This window comes from Carcharodon carcharias, chromosome 2, assembly GCF_017639515.1.
Source record: "Carcharodon carcharias isolate sCarCar2 chromosome 2, sCarCar2.pri, whole genome shotgun sequence".
NCBI classification, from domain to species: Eukaryota; Metazoa; Chordata; class Chondrichthyes; order Lamniformes; family Lamnidae; genus Carcharodon; species Carcharodon carcharias.
The window spans coordinates 231,464,206-231,484,100 of NC_054468.1; the positions used below are offsets into that span (position 1 = coordinate 231,464,206).

At 43.7% G+C, this 19,895-nt stretch overlaps 1 protein-coding gene across 1 annotated transcript in view; it reads right to left on the minus strand.

Annotated features, from left to right (window-relative positions):
* Window positions 1–4,305: 4,305 nt before the first annotated feature.
* Window positions 4,306–19,895, minus strand: part of LOC121288904 (regulator of G-protein signaling 17-like) — a 39,104-nt gene continuing 23,514 nt past the window's right edge. Inside the window, exons 3-5 of the mRNA XM_041207754.1 lie at window positions 16,531–16,550; window positions 6,318–6,555; window positions 4,306–4,509 (exon numbers count right to left, since the gene is read on the minus strand). Coding sequence (XP_041063688.1) covers window positions 4,306–4,509; window positions 6,318–6,555; window positions 16,531–16,550 — 462 coding nt within the window. The remainder of the gene's footprint in view (window positions 4,510–6,317; window positions 6,556–16,530; window positions 16,551–19,895) is intronic.

Genomic DNA, 19,895 nt, shown 5'->3' on the forward strand with positions numbered 1-19,895 from the left:
ATTTAATTTCTGCCACTTTAGCATTAAAATAAGAAATAGACATCCCCCTCCCCCACCGTAGACATGTCACAACTCTAGCTGTATTCTGGCTGTTGCTTGTTGATTTACTGGAGACAGAAGGGACTCTGCCTGTTAAGATAGGCAAGAGTTCTATGTAGTTTAAGATCCAGAAGGAATCCACTTAGCACTGATCCCTAAAGTTACTTTACCCTTTAAGTGGCTTTATTTGCTCTCCAGAGCTAGCTTCCCCCTTTAAGAATCCATCAGTGACAGTGGTGGCCGTGAGAATTACTTTCACCTTTACCATATCATAATTTCCAGTACTGATCCCAGGAGTATTGACCTCTTTAAGAGCCCATTAGTGACCCAATTGATGCTGAGATGCATTCCTCTTTAAGAAGCCACCATGGGCTGGATGACCAAATGTTACCTTTTCCTTTAAGGGGTTATTGCTAACCTTCCCTTCAATGTCAGGTTAATATCAACCATTCCTTCAAGAAAAAAGAAACCATGCAGATGTTAGAAAAAGCTCAGGAATTCTCCCATCAACAATCTTCTTTCCTTTTCCTTTCTCTCAATTTTTTTCTTAAGCAACTATTTGTTTTAAATTAAATATCATTCTAAGTTACTTTTCACCAATGTTGCATTTTTCAGAGAGCTTTCAATTGGCATGGACTTTGACACTATTTTTATCTCACTCTCTCAAAAGACACTGCAACATGGGTTCGCGCAGTCCCAGTTGTACAAAATAAGCATTGACAATTCTTAGAAGGCATGCAAAGTGAGACTGCGCTGTCCCTTTAAATAAAGGAGGTTGTATTCCCCTCCCCCTCCACCTCCACCCCCTCACCTACCCGCGACACTTGCTTTCCCTTTGTCCTTCTCACTTTCATTAAAAATGTTTACACGCTCACATCAAGTAGTTCAGTAGGAAATGACACAACGAAGAAGCCTTCAGAGGTAATAAGTCCAACAAAGCGGTGAGGGGACCTTCAAATATTAACAAAAAGTCACCAGTCAGCTACCCACATCCCCTCTCCTATAAACTACCTCTGACCCCAGCTCTAATACCAACCCGTTTGCAGACCACAGGCACCTTTCCCTATGAATCAAAAATAAATATCTGTCAAAATCAGAATTATGTTTTTTTGTTTTAAACACAATCTTCTTTATAGTTAATATTTTGTTTATTTGTAAATACTTTTGAATCAAAAAATGTTTGGAGTTTCTCTATAAATATTGGGTTCGAGGAGGACACAGTTGGACCAGACTTGCTCCAAGAGTTCAATATTCAAATGACCCCTAAAGCTCATAGACTCAGAGAGTTTTACAGCATGGAAAGAGGCCATTCAGCCCATCATGTATGCACTGGTCAACAAAGATCTGGCTACGCTAATCCCATTTTCCAGCGTTTGGCCCATAGCCCTGGAGGCTATGGCAACGCAAGTGAATATCTAAATACTTCTTAAATGTTATGAGAGTTTCTGATTCAACCACCCTTTCAGGCAGTGAGTTCAAGACTTCCACCACCCTCAGGGTGAAAAAGTTTCCCCTCAACTCCCTTCTTAGCCTTCTATCTCTTACCTTAAATCTCTGCCCCCTCGTTATTGACCCCTCTACTAATGGAAAAAGTACCTTCCTATCCACCCTATCTATGGCCCTCATAATCATACACACCTCTATCAATTCCCCTCTCAACCTCCGTTGCTCCAAGGAAAACAACCCCAGCCATATCCAATCTTTCCTCATAGCTCAGACCCTCCAGCCCAGGCAACATCCTGGTAAATCTCCTCTGCACCCCCTCCAGTGCAATCACATCCTTCCTATAATGTGGTGACCAGAACTGCACACAGTACTCCAGTTGTGGCCTAATCAGCTACCAGTTGAAATCCAAATTGAGGCCGCCCTATTTATTTTTAATCTCGAATATTAAGTCATACTTCCTGTTTATGTCCTTTCAAACATTGCAACCCAAGTCATATCTCCCATTGATCTGTGAGGTTCAGTGAGCAGTACATACGGCAGCTATATTCATGCACACCATCCTCAAACGGAATTGTTAAACGGGCCTCATTAAATAAATGACATGGGAAGTGGCTGACACAGAGAGGCTGGTATTTATCACCCATGCCTTAGTAATAGGCAGTGGAGTGACGTGTAAACCAAATCAGGGAAGAGGAATTAACAGAAAATGCTGGAAAAATCTCAGCAGGTCTGGCAGCATCTGTGGAGAGAAACAGACTCCGTATGACCCTTATTCAGACTCGAAACGTTCACTCTGTTTCTCTCCCTCCACAGACGCTGCCAGACCTGCTGAGTTTTCCCAGCATTTTCTGTTTTTGTTTCCGATTTCCAGCTTCCGTGGCGCCGAATTTCAGCGGGGAAGAGGAATTTGGTAGGTTTTCCCCGCACGACCGGTTTTAGCTTTAGTTCTTTAAAGAGAAAATGTCAAACCGACGGCTCTTTAGGGTCACTTACTGCTGGCCCAATGATGACGAGATTTACCGAATTAAATTTCGCAAGTTTACAGCAGTGGCCGGAGTAGAAGTTTGCAACCTCCACACTGGCCGACCCCTTCCCACTCTGTAAACACTGGCAGCCAAGGTAAACAAGGCAAGGTTCTCCTCTCCACCCCATACCCTCTCTGCCCAAGATATATATATATATATTTTTTTTAAACTTATAAAATTTTTTTTTAATAATAAAGTGTGAAAATTACATACAGGTTTTAAGAAACGAACAAGCAAAAATAATTCGCCTAGAAACCTCCGTTAGCGACAGTGGCGATTTAATGCATCTTATCATCATCCTCTGCACCCTCCCCTCTCTCAGTGACCCGTTTAAAATAAAGACAGATGAGGGGGCAATTCCCCTGCCGATTACACCAAGAGCCCACACTGCTGTAAATCACTTGGGATCGCACTGTGTAGGCTGTCTCCCATTCACTGTTCTAGTTCTGGGCGTGAATTTGGAGACTTTTTTTTGCTGTAGTTTAAGAGTAAATTGAAACCACAAGTCCCAGCCTAACCCCACCCCCCCCGGCCCCCTCCCATCTCATTGGCTGTCACAGCGGATACATTCGAAACTAAATGGATTGGCGGCTGTGTTAGAGAGATGGATAGAGGAATGTCAGAGAAATGCAAACGTTCACTCAGTAAAAATCAAACTGGGCAACGGAGATTCCCGAGTTTTTACTCACTAATATCGACATATTTTGCAATCACTTTCAAGGTAAATAAATATGGTCCCCATTTCTTAAAACGATCGGAATTACTGACGCTGAAAATGTCCAACGCCCTCCCCGCAACACCACCCCCCCCCCCAACCCCCCACCTCCCCAAACAATATTCTACATTTTAATGTTTTGTGCTTATTAAAATTCATGAAATCCTGCCGACAGCCATAAAGAAATAAAGACGTAACTAATCTGCCTGCAGATACCCTGGGAAGTCCCAAAACGCTTTACATTACTTCATTGAGCTGTAGTCGTGAGTTCACTGTCACGCTGCCGAATCCTGCACAGAGGTAAAGTTTCACTGAACAATCTCGCCCTGGTACTCGGTCCAGCCAAATGCTCTTTGGCCCATTGGATCAGCGCTTGGTCCTTCAGGGGCTGGCAGGCACGTACAGTATTTACCTATTCTAACAATGGCAAACTTAGCATCTTGCTGTTGCTGCAGGGACATCTTGGCAAAATAACAAAACACTTATATGTCTGTAAATTGAACAAACATTCTTGTTTTTTTGTGTGGTTGTAACTGAGGCAGTAAGCAAAAATTTTTATTCCAATCGTTTCATAATATATATATATTTTTTCTTCTTTTAAAAGTGAGCTCAATATTCAATTTGTCAGTACACCCTGAATAAAGCTAAACCGGGATCTTCAGGAAGCAAGCTTCAGGGTTTTACACTGCTTTCTTTTTAATCATTATTATTTCCGCACTTGTGTATGTTGGTGTGCGCGCACAAGTGTGATGGTGTGTTTATATACAGGTGTCAGCATCTGTAAGTGCAGTTTGAGAATGCACAGGTGTATGCAAATGTGAATGTGCTTTCATATATGCATGCACGTGTGTATGTTAGGGAATGATTATGCAAGTATGTTCACGTGTGTGTATAATTGTGTGTACATTTGGGCACATGTGTATATGGCTGTGTACATGTACACATGTATGTGACTGCATCTGTAAGTGTGTATGTGACTGAGATTGTGAAAACATCTGAGTGTGCAAGTACAAATGTGAGTGTGCAGCTGTGTTCAAAATTCCATTATTCCATTTCCTTGTGCTTTTAGGAGGTCCAAGATTAGCTTTCAACATCAGGGCTAGTGTCAGGGGAAGTCTTAGGCTTTTCAATGAGAGACTTGTACATCTCAGAGTTCAAGAACCTAGGGAAGGAATCCCTGTGCATTAGGCTGTATATCTGTAGCTGAGCGTCCTCAAACATAAGAGGGCATGGATTCATCAAATTCCTGTTGACTATTTCTCGCACACGAGAGTCAAGACTCACCTGCAAATAGCACAAAGAAAAAATAACTGAAGTGCACATTTAATTATTACACAATCTCACTCGAGACTATTCAGCATTGATCTGATGCAGACTTTATACTTCATTTCAGCCCTTTCACAGCCATTCTCATAATTGCCTCTGTCCTAAAGGACATGATGACCTGTATGTAGAAAGTGGACACTGACTGATGGTTGAATACTCATCTGTAAAGGCATCACTATCATCACACACTTGAGCTTCCCTGCAGAGGCCTTGAGTCACTGCTGAGAAGTGAGGCTGAGCTGCCTCAGTCACTGTTTGACACAAACACCCTCCAATGCCCGGTGATTAAAAGCAGTGTCCAACGATGAAATTGAGCCATTCAGATCAGGAAAGCCTCAATCCAGTTCCAACCACAATGGCCAGTCTCATTAATGGTCATCAAAAGACATGGCCAATGGCCAGTGCTATTAATGGTCAGTTACATTAGTGGTGTAAATTGGCAATGATGTTACTATTCAATATCATCAAGTTGTCCCCATAACCAACAGTGCAAAGTACACCATGCCAATGATCACTGCTGTCTGTCATCAGCACTATGAAAGGTTAATATCAATGGTCATCCATTTCGGCAGTGTTAACAAAGATCAGTGTTGTGAATGAACAATATAATGAATGCGCATTGGTCAGTATTATGAATGTCCAGTTCTATGAAAATCTAGTGGTCAGTATGATAGTTCCATCAGTGGTCAGTATTAATAATTAGCCCATAGTCAGTATGAATGGCAATTGCTAGGACTGGTCGGTATTATGAATGGCCAGTGGTCAGTGTTATGGTGAATGCTGACAGAGCAGGTGGTCAGTATTATTAATTGCCAATACTAGTGTTATGAATGACCAATGGTGTCAGTGGTCAGCACTGTTAATGCTAAGTTCTGCCAAAGCTCACTATTATCAATTACCAACTTAGAAAGCATCCTCCATTTACTGTGGTTGTGTGTACCTCCATCTTGATTACAGCATCTGAGTGCTGCAATTAAAGGGATCAGATTTAATTGGCCTCAATGTACCCAGTCTTTGTTTTCTAAAACATGGAAGTTCAGGAATGCAAGCATTTACAAATTTAAAATCTAAAACAGTATCGCATCTTTAGCCAATAGATTATTCCTTATCATTGGCAGGGCGATCCCTGGGAGGGGGATGGGGTGGTGGAATCCTGGCTATTAACAGTCCCAGGGCTAACCATAGGCTGTGCTAGTCATGGTTGGTCCTGATCACTGGCACTATTGTGAAATTATTCATATTTGTATCACTGACAATATTCCTCATTAACAGTCCAGGCAGAAAATAATCACAGATAGCACTCACATCTGTGACAATAATACGAACAAGAGTACTAAATATCAGCAATACTAATTATAGACAGTATTAATCATACACAGTACAAACTTAAACACTAATCCTTTACAGTACTAATTATTGACTGTAATCACATGGTACAAATTGATCAAAACTAATTTATCAATTAAATTTATAACCAATGAGAGTACTCATTAATACAATCAATTATTAACAATAGTATTCATTAATATAACTAATCATAGACAATACTAAATCTTAATCACTAACTGTATAACTCAGTAACATTACTAATTGGCATCAGTAATTATTGATAGTATTAATCTTTGACGGTACTAATCATTGACAGTACTTACCTATACTCACCTTCTCCTTTCAAAATAGAATATATCAGAAGGAAAAGAAATAGCACAATCTCTAACGTTATCTGAGTGCCTTAGTCTTGTGTTTGCCTGCAGGAATTCTCTCACCTCTCTTGGAGACAGTATTGAAATGTAATCTTCGTATATTGTCCTTGCTCTTTCTGCAACCACCTTCGTGTTCTTTTCCTTTTTGAAGTCTTCACATGCTAGCCAAAAGAGCATGTTCTCCTCACTGTACTCCGTCCGCAGAAACTCACGGAAAACGTTTCTGCCGGCTTCAGTCCTCATCACCTTGTCGAAACCCTGAGTCCAGGATGTGATTTCCTCCAGTGAGGGCAGTGGATTGCTAGTTAATAAAAGGAAACAAATGGTTTGGTAAATCGATCCACTCCCACTAAAATTTACCAGTGTAAAGATTGAACTTGGGAATGCCTTAAAATCCTTACTTATTTAAACCATAGAGGTCTCGAGCATCAAAAGAGGCCATTTTGATCCATCATGTCTGTGTTGGCTCTCTGCAAGATCAATCCAACACCCTTTCTACAATCCTGTATATTCCTGTTTCAAGTAATGATCCAGTTGTCTCTTAAGAGATGCAATGATCTCTCCTTTGAACACACCCTGCGGCAAAGCATTTCATACCACTACAGCCCTGTAAAGAAACACTTTGACCTCATTTTCTTTATGATAATGCCTCTTCACTGACTGCCCAAGGGTGAGGAGATGTCTTTGACATTCACTATCAAGACCCTTCCTTATTTTAAAAGTCTCAATTAAATCGCTCCTAGGCCTTCTCTGTGTCAATGGAAATAGTCCCAGGCTCTGAAGTCTCTCCTGATAGCTATAGTTTCCCATCATTAGCATCATCCCAATAAAACTTCACTGTTTGCTCTCTGTAACTTCTGTCCTTTCTGCATTGCGTCCCCAAAACTGCACAAAGTACCCTGCCTGTTACCTAACTAACTACTACTTCTTTACTCTCGTATGTTTTTGCCTCTATTAATGGAACCAAACACACTGCAGACTCTTTAAAAATACTTTCTCTACTTGCATGAGAAACCACAGGGAATTCTACATTTGCACCGCTAGATCTCTCTCTTCAACTCTCCCAGGAGTCACCAACATGACTTCCTGTTGAGTACACACACCCCTTTCTTGTTTTTCTTCCCAAAAGTGCATTATCTCACACTTGCATTTTCCATCTTCCTGCCCATTCTGCCAACCTGTTTACATCTCCCTAAGGTCTTTCACAAATCTCGTGGCTGTTTGTCCAATCTGCTACCTTAGTGTTGTCAACAAGTTGAGATTGTGTGCCCTGCGCTCAAACCCTGATCATCTGTGGATGCAGAGAACAAATGTGGCCTTAGCGTGGCCTCTTGGGTCCATGCCAGTTACTTACCCTAAATCTTCATCTCTGATCCAATGAGCAATGTTTTATCAAAGCTGCTACTGTCTTATACAATCTAAAAGCCTTTCATGAGGCACCTTATTGAATACCCTCTGAAAATCTAAGCACCTACACTAACTCTTTATCTGTTCACCCACATAATAACTTTCAAAGACATTTGCCAAACATAGACAAAAGCAAAATACAGCAGATGCTGGAACTCAGAAAACCAGCAGGTCTGGCAGCCTCCGTGGAGATAGGAACAGAGTTGCCATTTTGGGTCTGTGACCAACTGATTAAAGTTCTGGTGAAAGATCACAGACCTGAAATATTAACTCCAGTTTTCTCTCTCCACATATGCTTCCAAGCCTGCTGCGTATTTCCAGTACTTCCTATTTTTATTTGACAAACACAGCTTGCATTTGACAAACCCATGTTGACTGCCCTTAGTTAACTGATGCATTTCTACATACTCATGCATTTTATCTCTCATTACAGATTCTAAGATTTTGCCCACAATTTGACATCAGAGTAATTGGTATATTGTTAGGGGTTTATCCATCACTCTCTTTTTGAATATATTGCTTCAACCTTTGAGAAGAGAGCTTGTTCTGACGCACAGCACCATGATCAAAGGTTTCTCTATTTAGAACAAAATCAAACATGCTTTTCATATGCTGTATACAATTTCACTACAAATACAAAGCAGAACATTTCTCCCTCTGATTTATACAACACAGATGCTCATTTGGTTTTACATGGTTGAGATTTAGGAGGCAGAATATCTACTAAGTGGCACCATCAAATCATACAGAGTCAACATCCGGGGGGGAGGGCGGGGGTTGAAACCAGTGGCCAGAAGCTTAACTTGGACCAGTCACATCAACACCTTGAGTACAATAGCAGACAGAGGTTAAGTACTCAAGCGGATTCCCTCCTCACCCCTCAAAGCCATGTATACATGTCAAGTCAGGTATGAAAATAAATGCTCTCTGCTTGCCGGGACGGGTGTAACCAATGCAACCACTCAAGAACTCAACACCATCCAGGACAGAGCAGCCCATTTGGTCAGTGCCTCTAGACTCCATATCCACTCCTTTCACTCTAAGCTGTAGTATGTACCAAAAAGAAGAGCTCACTAAACTGATTTTTCCAACATCTCCCAGCCCCATGACCTGTACTCCCAAGAAGGATGAGAACAGCACCACTGCCTTTACGTGCCCCTCTAAATTCCCCTCTTGAGTTGAGTGTACATGGCCATTCCTTCATTGTCCTTAGGTCAATATTCTGGAACTCCCTACCCACCAACGTGGAGGGAGCAGCAGCATCACACGGCTACAGGGATTCAAGGAGAAAGCCCACCATCACTTTCTCAGGGCAACAAGGGGTGGACAATAAATACCTATTTTGCCCACATTCAGCCAACAAATGACAAAAAGACTCCACTTTGAAACAATGAGAGTATTTTGCCTTGAGGGAGTCCATTTCCCTCATCTTTTAGCTCCATGGGGTCCATCCAGCTGTCTGCTTGCCAACAGAGATAATTGGGATCAGGTTGTTGAAGGCTGACACATGCACAATAGCCAGGGTAAGTGATGTATTCCAATGCACGATAAATTATTGCTTGACAGGTAACTTGGCAAGTGGAGGATTTGTAGCAGGTCTTCAGATCTGAGCATTTAGAAAACAATGTGCGAGATCTTAAAACAGCAAAAAGATTTAGCATTTGGGTACACATGACTTTTACCTGTTGATATCCTCTTGTTCCTTCTTTTTCATGAACTGGGTAAGGCCGTTTGTTTCCATTTCTCTCTCAGTTCTGACAAAGGATCACAACCTGAATCGTTAACCTGTCCCTCTTTCCTTCAGGCACTGTCAGGTTTGCTTTACTCCCAGCCCCTTTCCTCTTTTTATATCACCCCTGTTGCTGTTGCTGTGAGGGTGCTTTGATTGGCCAGGCTGGCTCGCCTGTTTATTGAGTGACATACTTGTTTTTGTAATGTGTATGTGGACAAGGGAAAAACAATGATGGGATGTACTCTTGTACAGAACACAAACAAGTCTATAAACAGGTACATAGCTCCACAACTCAACAACACTGCCACTGTTGGAAAGATAATTCCCCAAAGGGGAACTAAATTCAACTGACAGAAACACACTGGAAAGTGGAAAATGTTAAAGAGCTCATCACCAAAGAGCACATGGGACACACTCTCCACTTTAAAATAAGGTTGGTTTTACTTGATGCGCAGTCACTTCAATATGCTTGTGAAAAAAACTTCCCATATTTACTCTTCCTCAAATTGGCCTGGGCTTTTCTTTTTAAAAACAGTTCATTTTTTTGCCTCTCCCTTGCAGGAGATCACATAGTTTTTGTAATGTGTATGTGGACAAGCATGTGGTGGGATGAGCCTTGGGTAGGGGGGACATATATATTCTGACACACGAGGTACTATGAGACAATTGTGCGGGACAGGCTGAGATGGACCAAAGGGTTACTTCCTGTCTATTATGAACCCCATGTTTGTGAAAGGGCTACTCTGACAGCACACTCACCCAAGTCAGAAGGTGTGCATTCAAGCCCCACTCCAGAGACAGGAGCACAAACCCAAGCTGACTCTCCAGTGCCAAACTGAAGGAGGGCTGCACTGTCAGAGGTGTCATATTTTCAATGAGACGTTAAACCCTGACTTTGTCTTCCTCTCGGATTATAGTGTCACGTGGTGAGTATAGCACAGAAGGAGGCCATTCAGCCCATTGGATTGCTCTACAGAGAGCCAGCATGGACTCAGTCAGCCTGCTCCCCGGCTCTATTCCCAGCAAGTTTATTTCCCTCAAGCCTCCATACAATTTCCTTTAGGAATCAGTCATCAGCCCCACTTCCACCACCCTCTTAGGCAGCGAATTCCAGGTCATTACCACTCGCTCCATAAAACAAGTCCTTCCTCACATCCCGCCCATGTCTCTTGCCTAAAACTTTAAAGTTGCATCCCCCTAGTTATTCTACCACCAGCTAAAGAGAACGACTTTTCTTTGTACCTTATCGAAACCTGTCATAATTTTGTGCACTTCTATCAAATCTCCCCTCAATCTCCTTTGCTTCAAGAAGAACAGCCCTAACTTTTCGAACTTGACCTTGTAGTTAAAATCCCTCATCCCTGGAACCATTCTGGTAAATCTCTTCTGCACCCCCATTACATCTTTCCTTAAGTGTGGTTACCAGAACTGAACGCAATACTCTAGTTGTGGTTCAGCACAACTTCCCTGTTGCTGTACTCAATACCCATGTTTATGATGCCCAAGATCCCATGTGCTTTGTTAACCATTATCTCAATGTCCTGACACCTTCAGAAATCTATGCACATGGTCCCTCTGTCCCTGTACACTTTTTACAGCCATGCTATTAAGTCTATGTTGCTTCTCCCTATCGCTTCTGCCAAAGTGCCTTACTTCAAACTTCTCAGTATTAAATTCCATTTGCCATTTGTCTGCCCTTTTTGCTAGCCTAACTATATCCTGTTGCAGTCAGTTTGGGAACACCATTGTCTATCATCCTCCAGTCTGAAAAATAACTATCTACTATGAATCACTGTTTTCCATCCTTAAGCCAATTGTTTATCCAACACTGACCCCATTATTCCATAGGCCTCAGTTTTGTTAACCAGCCTTTTATATGGGGCCTTGGCAAACACTTTCTTAAAGTCCTCATAGACAACATCCATTGCTTTCCCTTCATCAAAACTTCTCTCTTACTTCATCAAAAAATTCAATTAGATTAGTCAGGTACAATCTGCCTTTTACAAATCCATGCTGGCTCTCCTTAATGAAGTCAAATCTCTCCAAGTTCCTGTTAAGTTTTCATGGCTTGTTGTTTCTAAACCCTCACCCATTGCTGATGTTAAATTGAACAGCCTGTAGTTACTGGGAATGTCCTCATACTCTTTCTTGAATAAATGTGTCACATTTGCCATTCTCTAATCCACTAGCATGATTTTTTTCATTCATTCATAGGATGTGGGTGTTGCTGGCTAGGCCATAATTTATTCCCATCCCTAATTACCCTTGAGAAGGCGGTGGTGAGCTGCCTTCTTGAACTGCTGCAGCCCATGTGGTATTGGTACACCCACAGTGTTGTTAGAGAGGGAGTTCCAGGACTTTGACCCAGTGACAGTGAAGGAACAGTGATATATTTCCAAGTCAAGATGGTGTGTGACTTGGAGGTGAACTTCCAGGTGGTGGTGTTCCCACATATCTGCTGCTCTTGTCCTTCTAGATGGTAGTGGTCATGGATTTGGAAGGTGCTGTCAAAGGAGCCTTGGTGAGTTCCTGCAGTGCATCTTGTAGATGGTACACACTACTGCCACTGCATTGATGGTGGAGGGAGTGAATATTTGTGGATGGGGTACATATCAAGTGGGCTCCTTTGTCCTGGATGGTGTCAAACTTCTTGAGTTTTGTTGGAACTGCACTCATCCAAGCAAGTGGAGAGTGTTGCATCACATTCCTGACTTCTGCCTTGTAGATGGTGGACAGGCTTTGAGGAGTCAGGAGTTGAGTTACTCATCACAGCATTCTTAGCCTCTGAACTGCTCTTGCAACCACAGTATTTATATGGCTAGTCCAGTTCAGTTTCCGGTCAATGCTAACCTCCAGCATGTTGACAGTGGGGGAATTCAGTGATGGCATTACCAATAGTTTGTTGGTAGTACAGAACTTGTGTATTGCTGAGAAAAGAGACATGTTATCGCTTTTTGTCTTGCACTCATCAGGGAACTTCACAAGAATACCAATATAAGCGGGGAAAACAACAATTTACACAGTATGAGAAGAGGGTGCTGATTGGTTGGCAAGATGACTCTGATTGGTAGAGGTGATGCCATGGAGCATGCAACAGTTGACGGTGACTGACAATTAATTGCCAGCACTGTTTGAAATTTAAACTAGGTAGTTTGACCCTGATTGGTCAAGGGATTGCCCTGAGGAATGAGTCAGTGAATGGCTGTCACCTACGTTGTTTAGCTGAAACGGGCACAATGTGTTTACATGTTCTTTCTGTCTGCAAGGAACAGGGCCCTGAGAATTAATATTTCGAGCTTCCAGTACACACAAATGCACCACATTGCAAGCCTGACTGACAATCTTAAATTTGTTGTCAATGCAATTCTTAGCACACTGAGGATTATTTAGTAAATGTTGTCCAATCGCAGAATCACATCTAACGTTGGACACTGTGTTTTGAGTTTTACAAGCACGGGCTGGTTGGGTAGGGTCTGTACCTTGCCCCTTGGGAACAGCGGCTGGGACATGTTATAAAAACAAAAAAACTGCGGATGCTGGAAATCCAAAACAAAAACAAAAACAGAATTACCTGGAAAAGCTCAGCAGGTCTGGCAGCATCGGCGGAGAAGAAAAGAGTTGACGTTTCGAGTCCTTCGACAGAACTGTCGAAGGGTCATGAGGACTCGAAACGTCAACTCTTTTCTTCTCCGCCGATGCTGCCAGACCTGCTGAGTTTTTCCAGGTAATTCTGTTTTTGTTTTTGGCTGGGACATGTTGTTTGATACGATCTGCCAGTCTTTGGGATGTACAGCTTACCTAGCATCACACTGGCATTGCAATTCATATACCACATTACTCATTTGTGTGATAAGCAGAATGTCTTTTTGGCTTGACGGCAGCATCCTGTTCATGGTGAATACACTTGTGTTGTTACTGCATAGTAGCAGTGTGAAATAGCTAGCTTCACCTGTTGCTCAAATTTTTGAGATACCTTGCCCTTTCAGGGTAATCTGGGGTAGACTGGGCACTTTTCAAGGCTGAAAGTGATGGCCTTAGGCCCGTTCATGAGTTTGAGCAACGTACAGTGCCAAATGATCTGATTAGGGTAGCTATTAACCTACAGGATGCCTTTGATGCACCTATTTCAGCATTAAGCTTGTGTGGCAAGCAAATGACTCATGCCCTATTTACAAGGTTGCCAATAATATCAACCTTATAGTGCATAGAACTGTAAGAATCCCAACACATATATTGAGCAGTGAAGGTAGGTTTGCAGTAGACCATGGTAGAGAACCCCCCCGGCAGATTTATCAACTAGTACGTCAAGGGAGGGGAGTTCACTTTACTGCTCCATTTCAAAGGTGAATTTGAGCGCAGGATGGACCCCATTAAGACATGTAAGGAAATTATTACATGCAGCTGTGGATTTAAATATCGTGAACGTATCATCCACATATCAGAGATATGTGAGGGGAAGGAGGTTGGGTGTCATTCCATTGAGGTCACGTTTCTCATGGAACACAACAACGATGTTTGTGAAAGCTGAGCCTAGAGGAGGTCCCATGGCAACACCCAATATTTGGGTGCACATGGTGTCATTAAAACTGAACTCAACCGCGTGAGCTGCCGAGTTCATAAGTTCAATGAATACTGATTCATGCAATGGTGGCAGGTCTAGATCGCCATGACATAGCGCTGCAGTAAAACACCTGTGGCTTCCTTAAGTGGAACATTGGTGAATAGGGTAGCAATGTCAAATGAGGACATGGACACAGCATTGCTATTGATATGCAAGTCCCATATGTTCTTCGCAAATATGAAGGAATGCTTCACATTGAAAACTTGCTCAGAACTGGTTCTAACAATTCTCCCAACCATTTGGCCAATTCATGTTGTGCAGAATTGGTCACAGTAAGATAGGGTGTAAAGGGACATCACTTTTGTGCGCCTTGGGCAGCCCATACGTACATGGATACAGCAAGCTGTGAGGACAGACCCTGTCATATATATCAGGCATCAGCTCATCGCTCTTACGTGAGTTCAGCAAGCTGTTCTTTATCTTACTTTCAAGCAGGGCTGTCCGTTCATATTGAGCGGCAGGTCCAATGGATACGAATTTGAACCTGTTATTAAAAGTGGTGTGCATGTTGTTGATATAGCCACATTTCTTAAGGGTGACTATTCCCAACCCTTTGTCAGGTTTACTGATGTGTATGCTTGGGTTGGCCTTAAGGCCTCGCAGCAGTGTAAGACAGTCGCGTTGCATGTGACAGTCATACAGGTCATTTGGAAACCCACAATATGCATGCGCCAGATCAGCTAGATGCACTTTCAAGGATTCAGTGTCTTTAGTGAATGCTAGTTTGTGGCAGGATAGTTGGGAGTAGAGGAGTTCAAACTCAGCAAATATCTCTTCCATTTGATTTGGGGTGAAGGCTTCAAGGTGTCTCTTTTTTCAGCGATCATAATACCATTAAATGCCAATGGGCAATGGTTAGATCCTCTCCTGTTGGAGATGGGGCAGGATTTCCCAACCCTGCCCACTGCTGCGATTGACCAGTCCTGCTGAAAGTCAATGGACTTCCAGCTGGGCCTCTGTATCTCCTGGGGCAGACTACGCCCCTACAGGGCCAGAAGATCCCAGCCTGGTCATTGCCTGACACTTGTCTGGCGTGAATGTTACTTGCCACTTGTCAGCCGAAGCCTGGATTTTGTCCAGGTCTTGCTGCATTTGGACATGGACTGCTTCAGTATCGGAGGAGTCGCGAATGGGGCTGAACATTGTGCAATCATCAGCGAACATCCCCATTTTTGACCTTATGCTGAATGGAAGTGATTGATGAAGCAGCTGAAGATGGTTGGGCCTAGGACACTACCCTGAGGTACTCCTGCAGTGATGTCCTGGAGCTGACCTCCAACAACCATACCCATCTTCCTTTGCGCTAGGCATGGCTCCAACCAGTGGAGAGTTTTCCCCCTGATTCCCATTGGCCCCAGTTTTGCTTGGGCTCCTTGATGCCACACAGCAAATGTTGCCTGGATGTCCAGGGCAGTCACTCGCAGCTCACCTATCTGGGAAAGATTGAAAGGTTAGGGCCAGCACTTCTGCTGACTCCACTCAAACATATTTTAGTGAGCTGGGATGCAAGCCATCCAGACCAGGTGACTTACGCACTCTAAGCATACCCAGCCATTCCAATCATCCTTCCTATTGATTTTCACCTACCTCCGCTCCTTCCATTCCTACCAATATTTTGTCAGCATCCTCTTCCTTAATAAACACTGATACAAAGAACTCATTGAGTGTTCTAGCCTTGCTCTTCACCTCTAAATATCTTTCACTCTATTTGCCCATAATAGTCCCCATCCGACCTCTTATTGCCTGATTACTAGTTACATGCCGGTAGAAAGTTTATAGGTTCCTTTTCATGTGAACTGCCATTCCATTCTCATTTTTTCTCTTTGCATGTCTCACTAATCTTCTTCAATTCCACTCTCAACTTATTATATTTTGCCTGGTTCTTGCTTGAAAAATTCATGTATCATACACCCTCTTTTTTTATTTCATTATATTCTCTACATCACTCATCTTCCAATGAGCCCTGGCATTGGTGCACCTTTCTGCTCATGTTGGAATGTACCGAACCTGTACCTAAAACATCTCCTCCATAAGGATCATCCATTGTTCCATTACAGATTTTCCTGTCAATCTTTGCTTCCGTTTTACTCTGGCTAGATCCCGTCTCATCCCATTGAAATTAGTCCTCTTCCAATTTTGAAGTTCTACTTTATATTGTTCCTTACTCTTCTCCATTACTAATCTAAACCTCATGATACAATGATCACTCTGTGTTTCTCCACAGATCCAGCAATGTCTCCTTTCTAATTGAACTGAGAATGTACTGGTCAAGGAAGTTCTCGTGAACACATTACAGAAACTCTTCCTCCTCGTACCATTTACACTAACATTATCCCATTCAATAGTTGGGTAATTAAAGTCTCCCAATATCTGACTGTATAGTTCTTGCGCATTCTGTGATTTCCCTGCAGATTTGCCCCTCTGTCCCTTTCACTATTTTGAAGTCTTTTGAATATCCTACAGCAGATGTGTTCCAACCCATTTTATTTCTCAACTCTAACCAAATGGACTTTGACCTTGTCTCCTCCAGGACATCCTCTCTTTCTGACACTACAATATATTCCCTAATCAGTACTGCCACCACATCTCCTTTTTGTTCTTTCCTTATCATTTCTGAAAACATTGCATCCTTCAATATTTAACACCCAGTCTTCACCATTTTTAAGCCACGTTTCTGTTACTGCCACAACATCATATTCCCACATGGCTATTAGTGCTTATAGCTCTCCAACCTTATTCACCATACTTTGTGTCTTTACGTAGGGGCACTGTAAACCTGTCTTTGTATTCATTGTAGTCCTTCTCTATTCTGTCCATTCTCTGATATTGGCCAAAGCTCATTCCTTTACACACCTTATTCCTCTTTTCTACTTCTACATACCAGTGCCACTGCCACCCCCACCCCCACCCACCCCACCCCATCCCATCCAAAATGTAGCATTATACTGAAGGACAGGAGAGTTCTCCCTTGCTGTCCTGGCCAATGTTTATCCTCAACCAACATCAAGCATTATGTGAATTACCTGGAAAAACTCAGCAGGTCTGGCAGCATCGGCGGAGAAGAAAAGAGTTGACGTTTCGAGTCCTCATGACCCTTCAATAGAACTGAGTGAATCTAAGGAGAGGAGTGAAATATAAGCTGGTTTAAGGTGGGGGGGGGTGGTCTTGGGTGGGGGGAGAGAAGTGGAGGGGGTGGGGTGTGGTTGTAGGGACAAACAAGCAGTGATAGGAGCAGATAATCAAAAGATGTCACAGACAAAAGAACAAAAGAACACAGAGGTGTTGAAGGTGGTGATATTATCCAAATGAATGTGCTAATTAAGAATGGATGGTAGGGCACTCAAGGTACAGCTCTAGTGGGGGTGAGGTGGAAAGACTAGCAGGGCATAAAAGATTTAAAAATAATGGAAATAGGTGGGAAAAGAAAAATCTATATAAATTATTGGAAAAAAACAAAAGGAAGGGGGAAGAAACAGAAAGGAGGTGGGGATGGAGGAGGGAGCTCAAGATCTAAAGTTGTTGAATTCAATATTCAGTCCAGAAGGCTGTAAAATGCCTAATCGGAAGATGAGGTGCTGTTCCTCCCGTTTGCGTTAGGCTTCACTGGAACAATCCAGCAAGCCAAGGACAGACATGTGGGCAAGAGAGCAGGGATGGAGTGTTAAAATGGCAAGCGACAGGGAGGTTTGGGTCATTCTTGTGGACAGACCACAGGTGTTCTGCAAAGCGGTCGCCCAGTTTACTTTTGGTCTCTCCAATGTAGAGGAGACCGCATTGGGAGCAACGAATGCAGTAGAGTAAGTTGGGGGAAATGCAAGCTAAATGCTGCTTCACTTGAAAGGAGTGTTTGGGCCCTTGGATGTTGAGAGAGGAAGTGAAGGGGCAGGTGTTGCATCTTTTGCGTGGGCATGGGGAGGTGCCATAGGTGGGGATTGAGGAGTAGGGGGTGATGGAGGAGTGGACCAGGGTGTCCTGGAGGGAACGATCCCTACGGAATGCCACCGGGGGGGTGAAGGGAAGATGTGTTTGGTGGTGGCATCATGCTGGAGTTGGCGGAAATGGTGGAGGATGATCCTTTGAATGCGGAGGCTGGTGGGGTGATAAGTGAGGACAAGGGGGACCCTATCTTGTTTCTGGGAGGGAGGAGAAGGCGTGAGGGTGGATGCGCGGGAGATGGGCCACACACGGTTGAGGGCCCTGTCAATGACCGTGGGTGGAAAACCTCGGTTAAGGAAGAAGGAGGACATGTCAGAGGAACTGTTTTTGAAGGTAGCATCATCAGAACAGATGCGACGGAGGCGAAGGAACTGAGAGAATGGGATGGAATCCTTACAGGAAGCGGGGTGTGAGGAGCTGTAGTCGAGGTAGCTGTGGGAATCGGTAGGCTTGTAATGGATATTGGTTATCAGTCTATCACCAGAGATTGAGAGAGAGAGGTCAAGGAAGGGAAGGGAAGTGTCAGAGATGGACCATGTGAAAATGATGGAGGGGTGGAGATTGGAAGCAAAATTAATAAATTTTTCCAAGTCCCAATGAGAGCATGAAGCAGCACTGAAGTAATCATCGATGTACCGGAGAAAGAGTTATGGAAGGGGGCCGGAGTAGGACTGGAACAAGGAATGTTCCACATACCCCATAAAGAGACAGGCATAGCTGGAGCCCATGCGGGTACCCATAGCCACACCTTTTATTTGGAGGAAGTGAGAGGAGTTGAAGGAGAAATTGTTCAGTGTGAGAACAAGTTCAGCCAGACGGAGGAGAGTAGTGGTGGATGGGGATTGTTCGGACCTTTGTTCGAGGAAGAAGCTAAGGGCCCTCAGACCATCCTGGTGGGCGATGGAGGTGTAGACGGATTGGATGTCCATGTTGAAGAGGAAGCGGTTGGGGCCAGGGAACTGGAAATTGTTGATGTGACGTAAGGTATCAGAGGAATCACGGATGTAGGTGGGAAAGGGACTGGACAAGGGGAGAGAGAAGGGAGTCAAGATAACGAGAAATGAGTTCCATGGGGCAGGAGCAAGTTGAAAAGATCGGTCTACCGGGACGGTCCTGTTTGTGGATTTTGGGTAGGAGGTAGAAGCGGGCCGTCCAAGGTTGGGCGACTATCAGGTTGGAAGCTCTGGGAGGAAGATCTCCAGAGGAGATGAGGTCAGTGACAGTCCTGGAAACAATGGCTTGATGTTCAGTGGTGGGGTCATGGTCCAGGGAGAGGTAGGAGAAAGTGTCTGCGAGTTGACGCTCAGCCTCTGCGAGGTAGAGGTCAGTGCGCCAGACAACAACAGCACCACCCTTGTCAGTGGGTTTGATGACAATGTTGGGGTTGGACCTGAGAGAATGGAGTGCAGTAAGTTCAGAGAGAGACAGATTAGAATGGGTGAGAGGAGCAGAGATATTGAGACGACTAAAGTCGCGCCGACAGTTCTCAATGAAAAGATCAAGAGAAGGTAAGAATCCAGAGGGAGGGGTCCAGGTGGAGGGAGAATATTGGACGTGGGTAAAAGGATCCGTTGAATGGGGAGAGGACTCCTGCCCAAAGAAGTGAGCACGGAGACGAAGACGGCGGAAGAAGAGTTCAGCATCGTGCCGAGCCTGAAATTCATTGAGAGGAGGGCATAGGGGTATGAAACTAAGTCCTTTGCTGAGCACTGAACGTTCAGCATCGGAGAGTGGAAGGTCAGGGAGTATAGTGAATACACGGCCGGGGCTGGGATTGGAAGATGGGGTGGGGACAGGCAGGGGTGGAGGGTCCTAGATGGATGTTGGTGTCAATGAGTTGTTGGAGCTTGTGTTCCTTAGCACTTGAGAGAAAGACAAAAAGTTTGTTGTTGAGGCGTAGGATGAAACGAAGAATAAAATGAAACTGGAGGCACGCGCAGCTTTG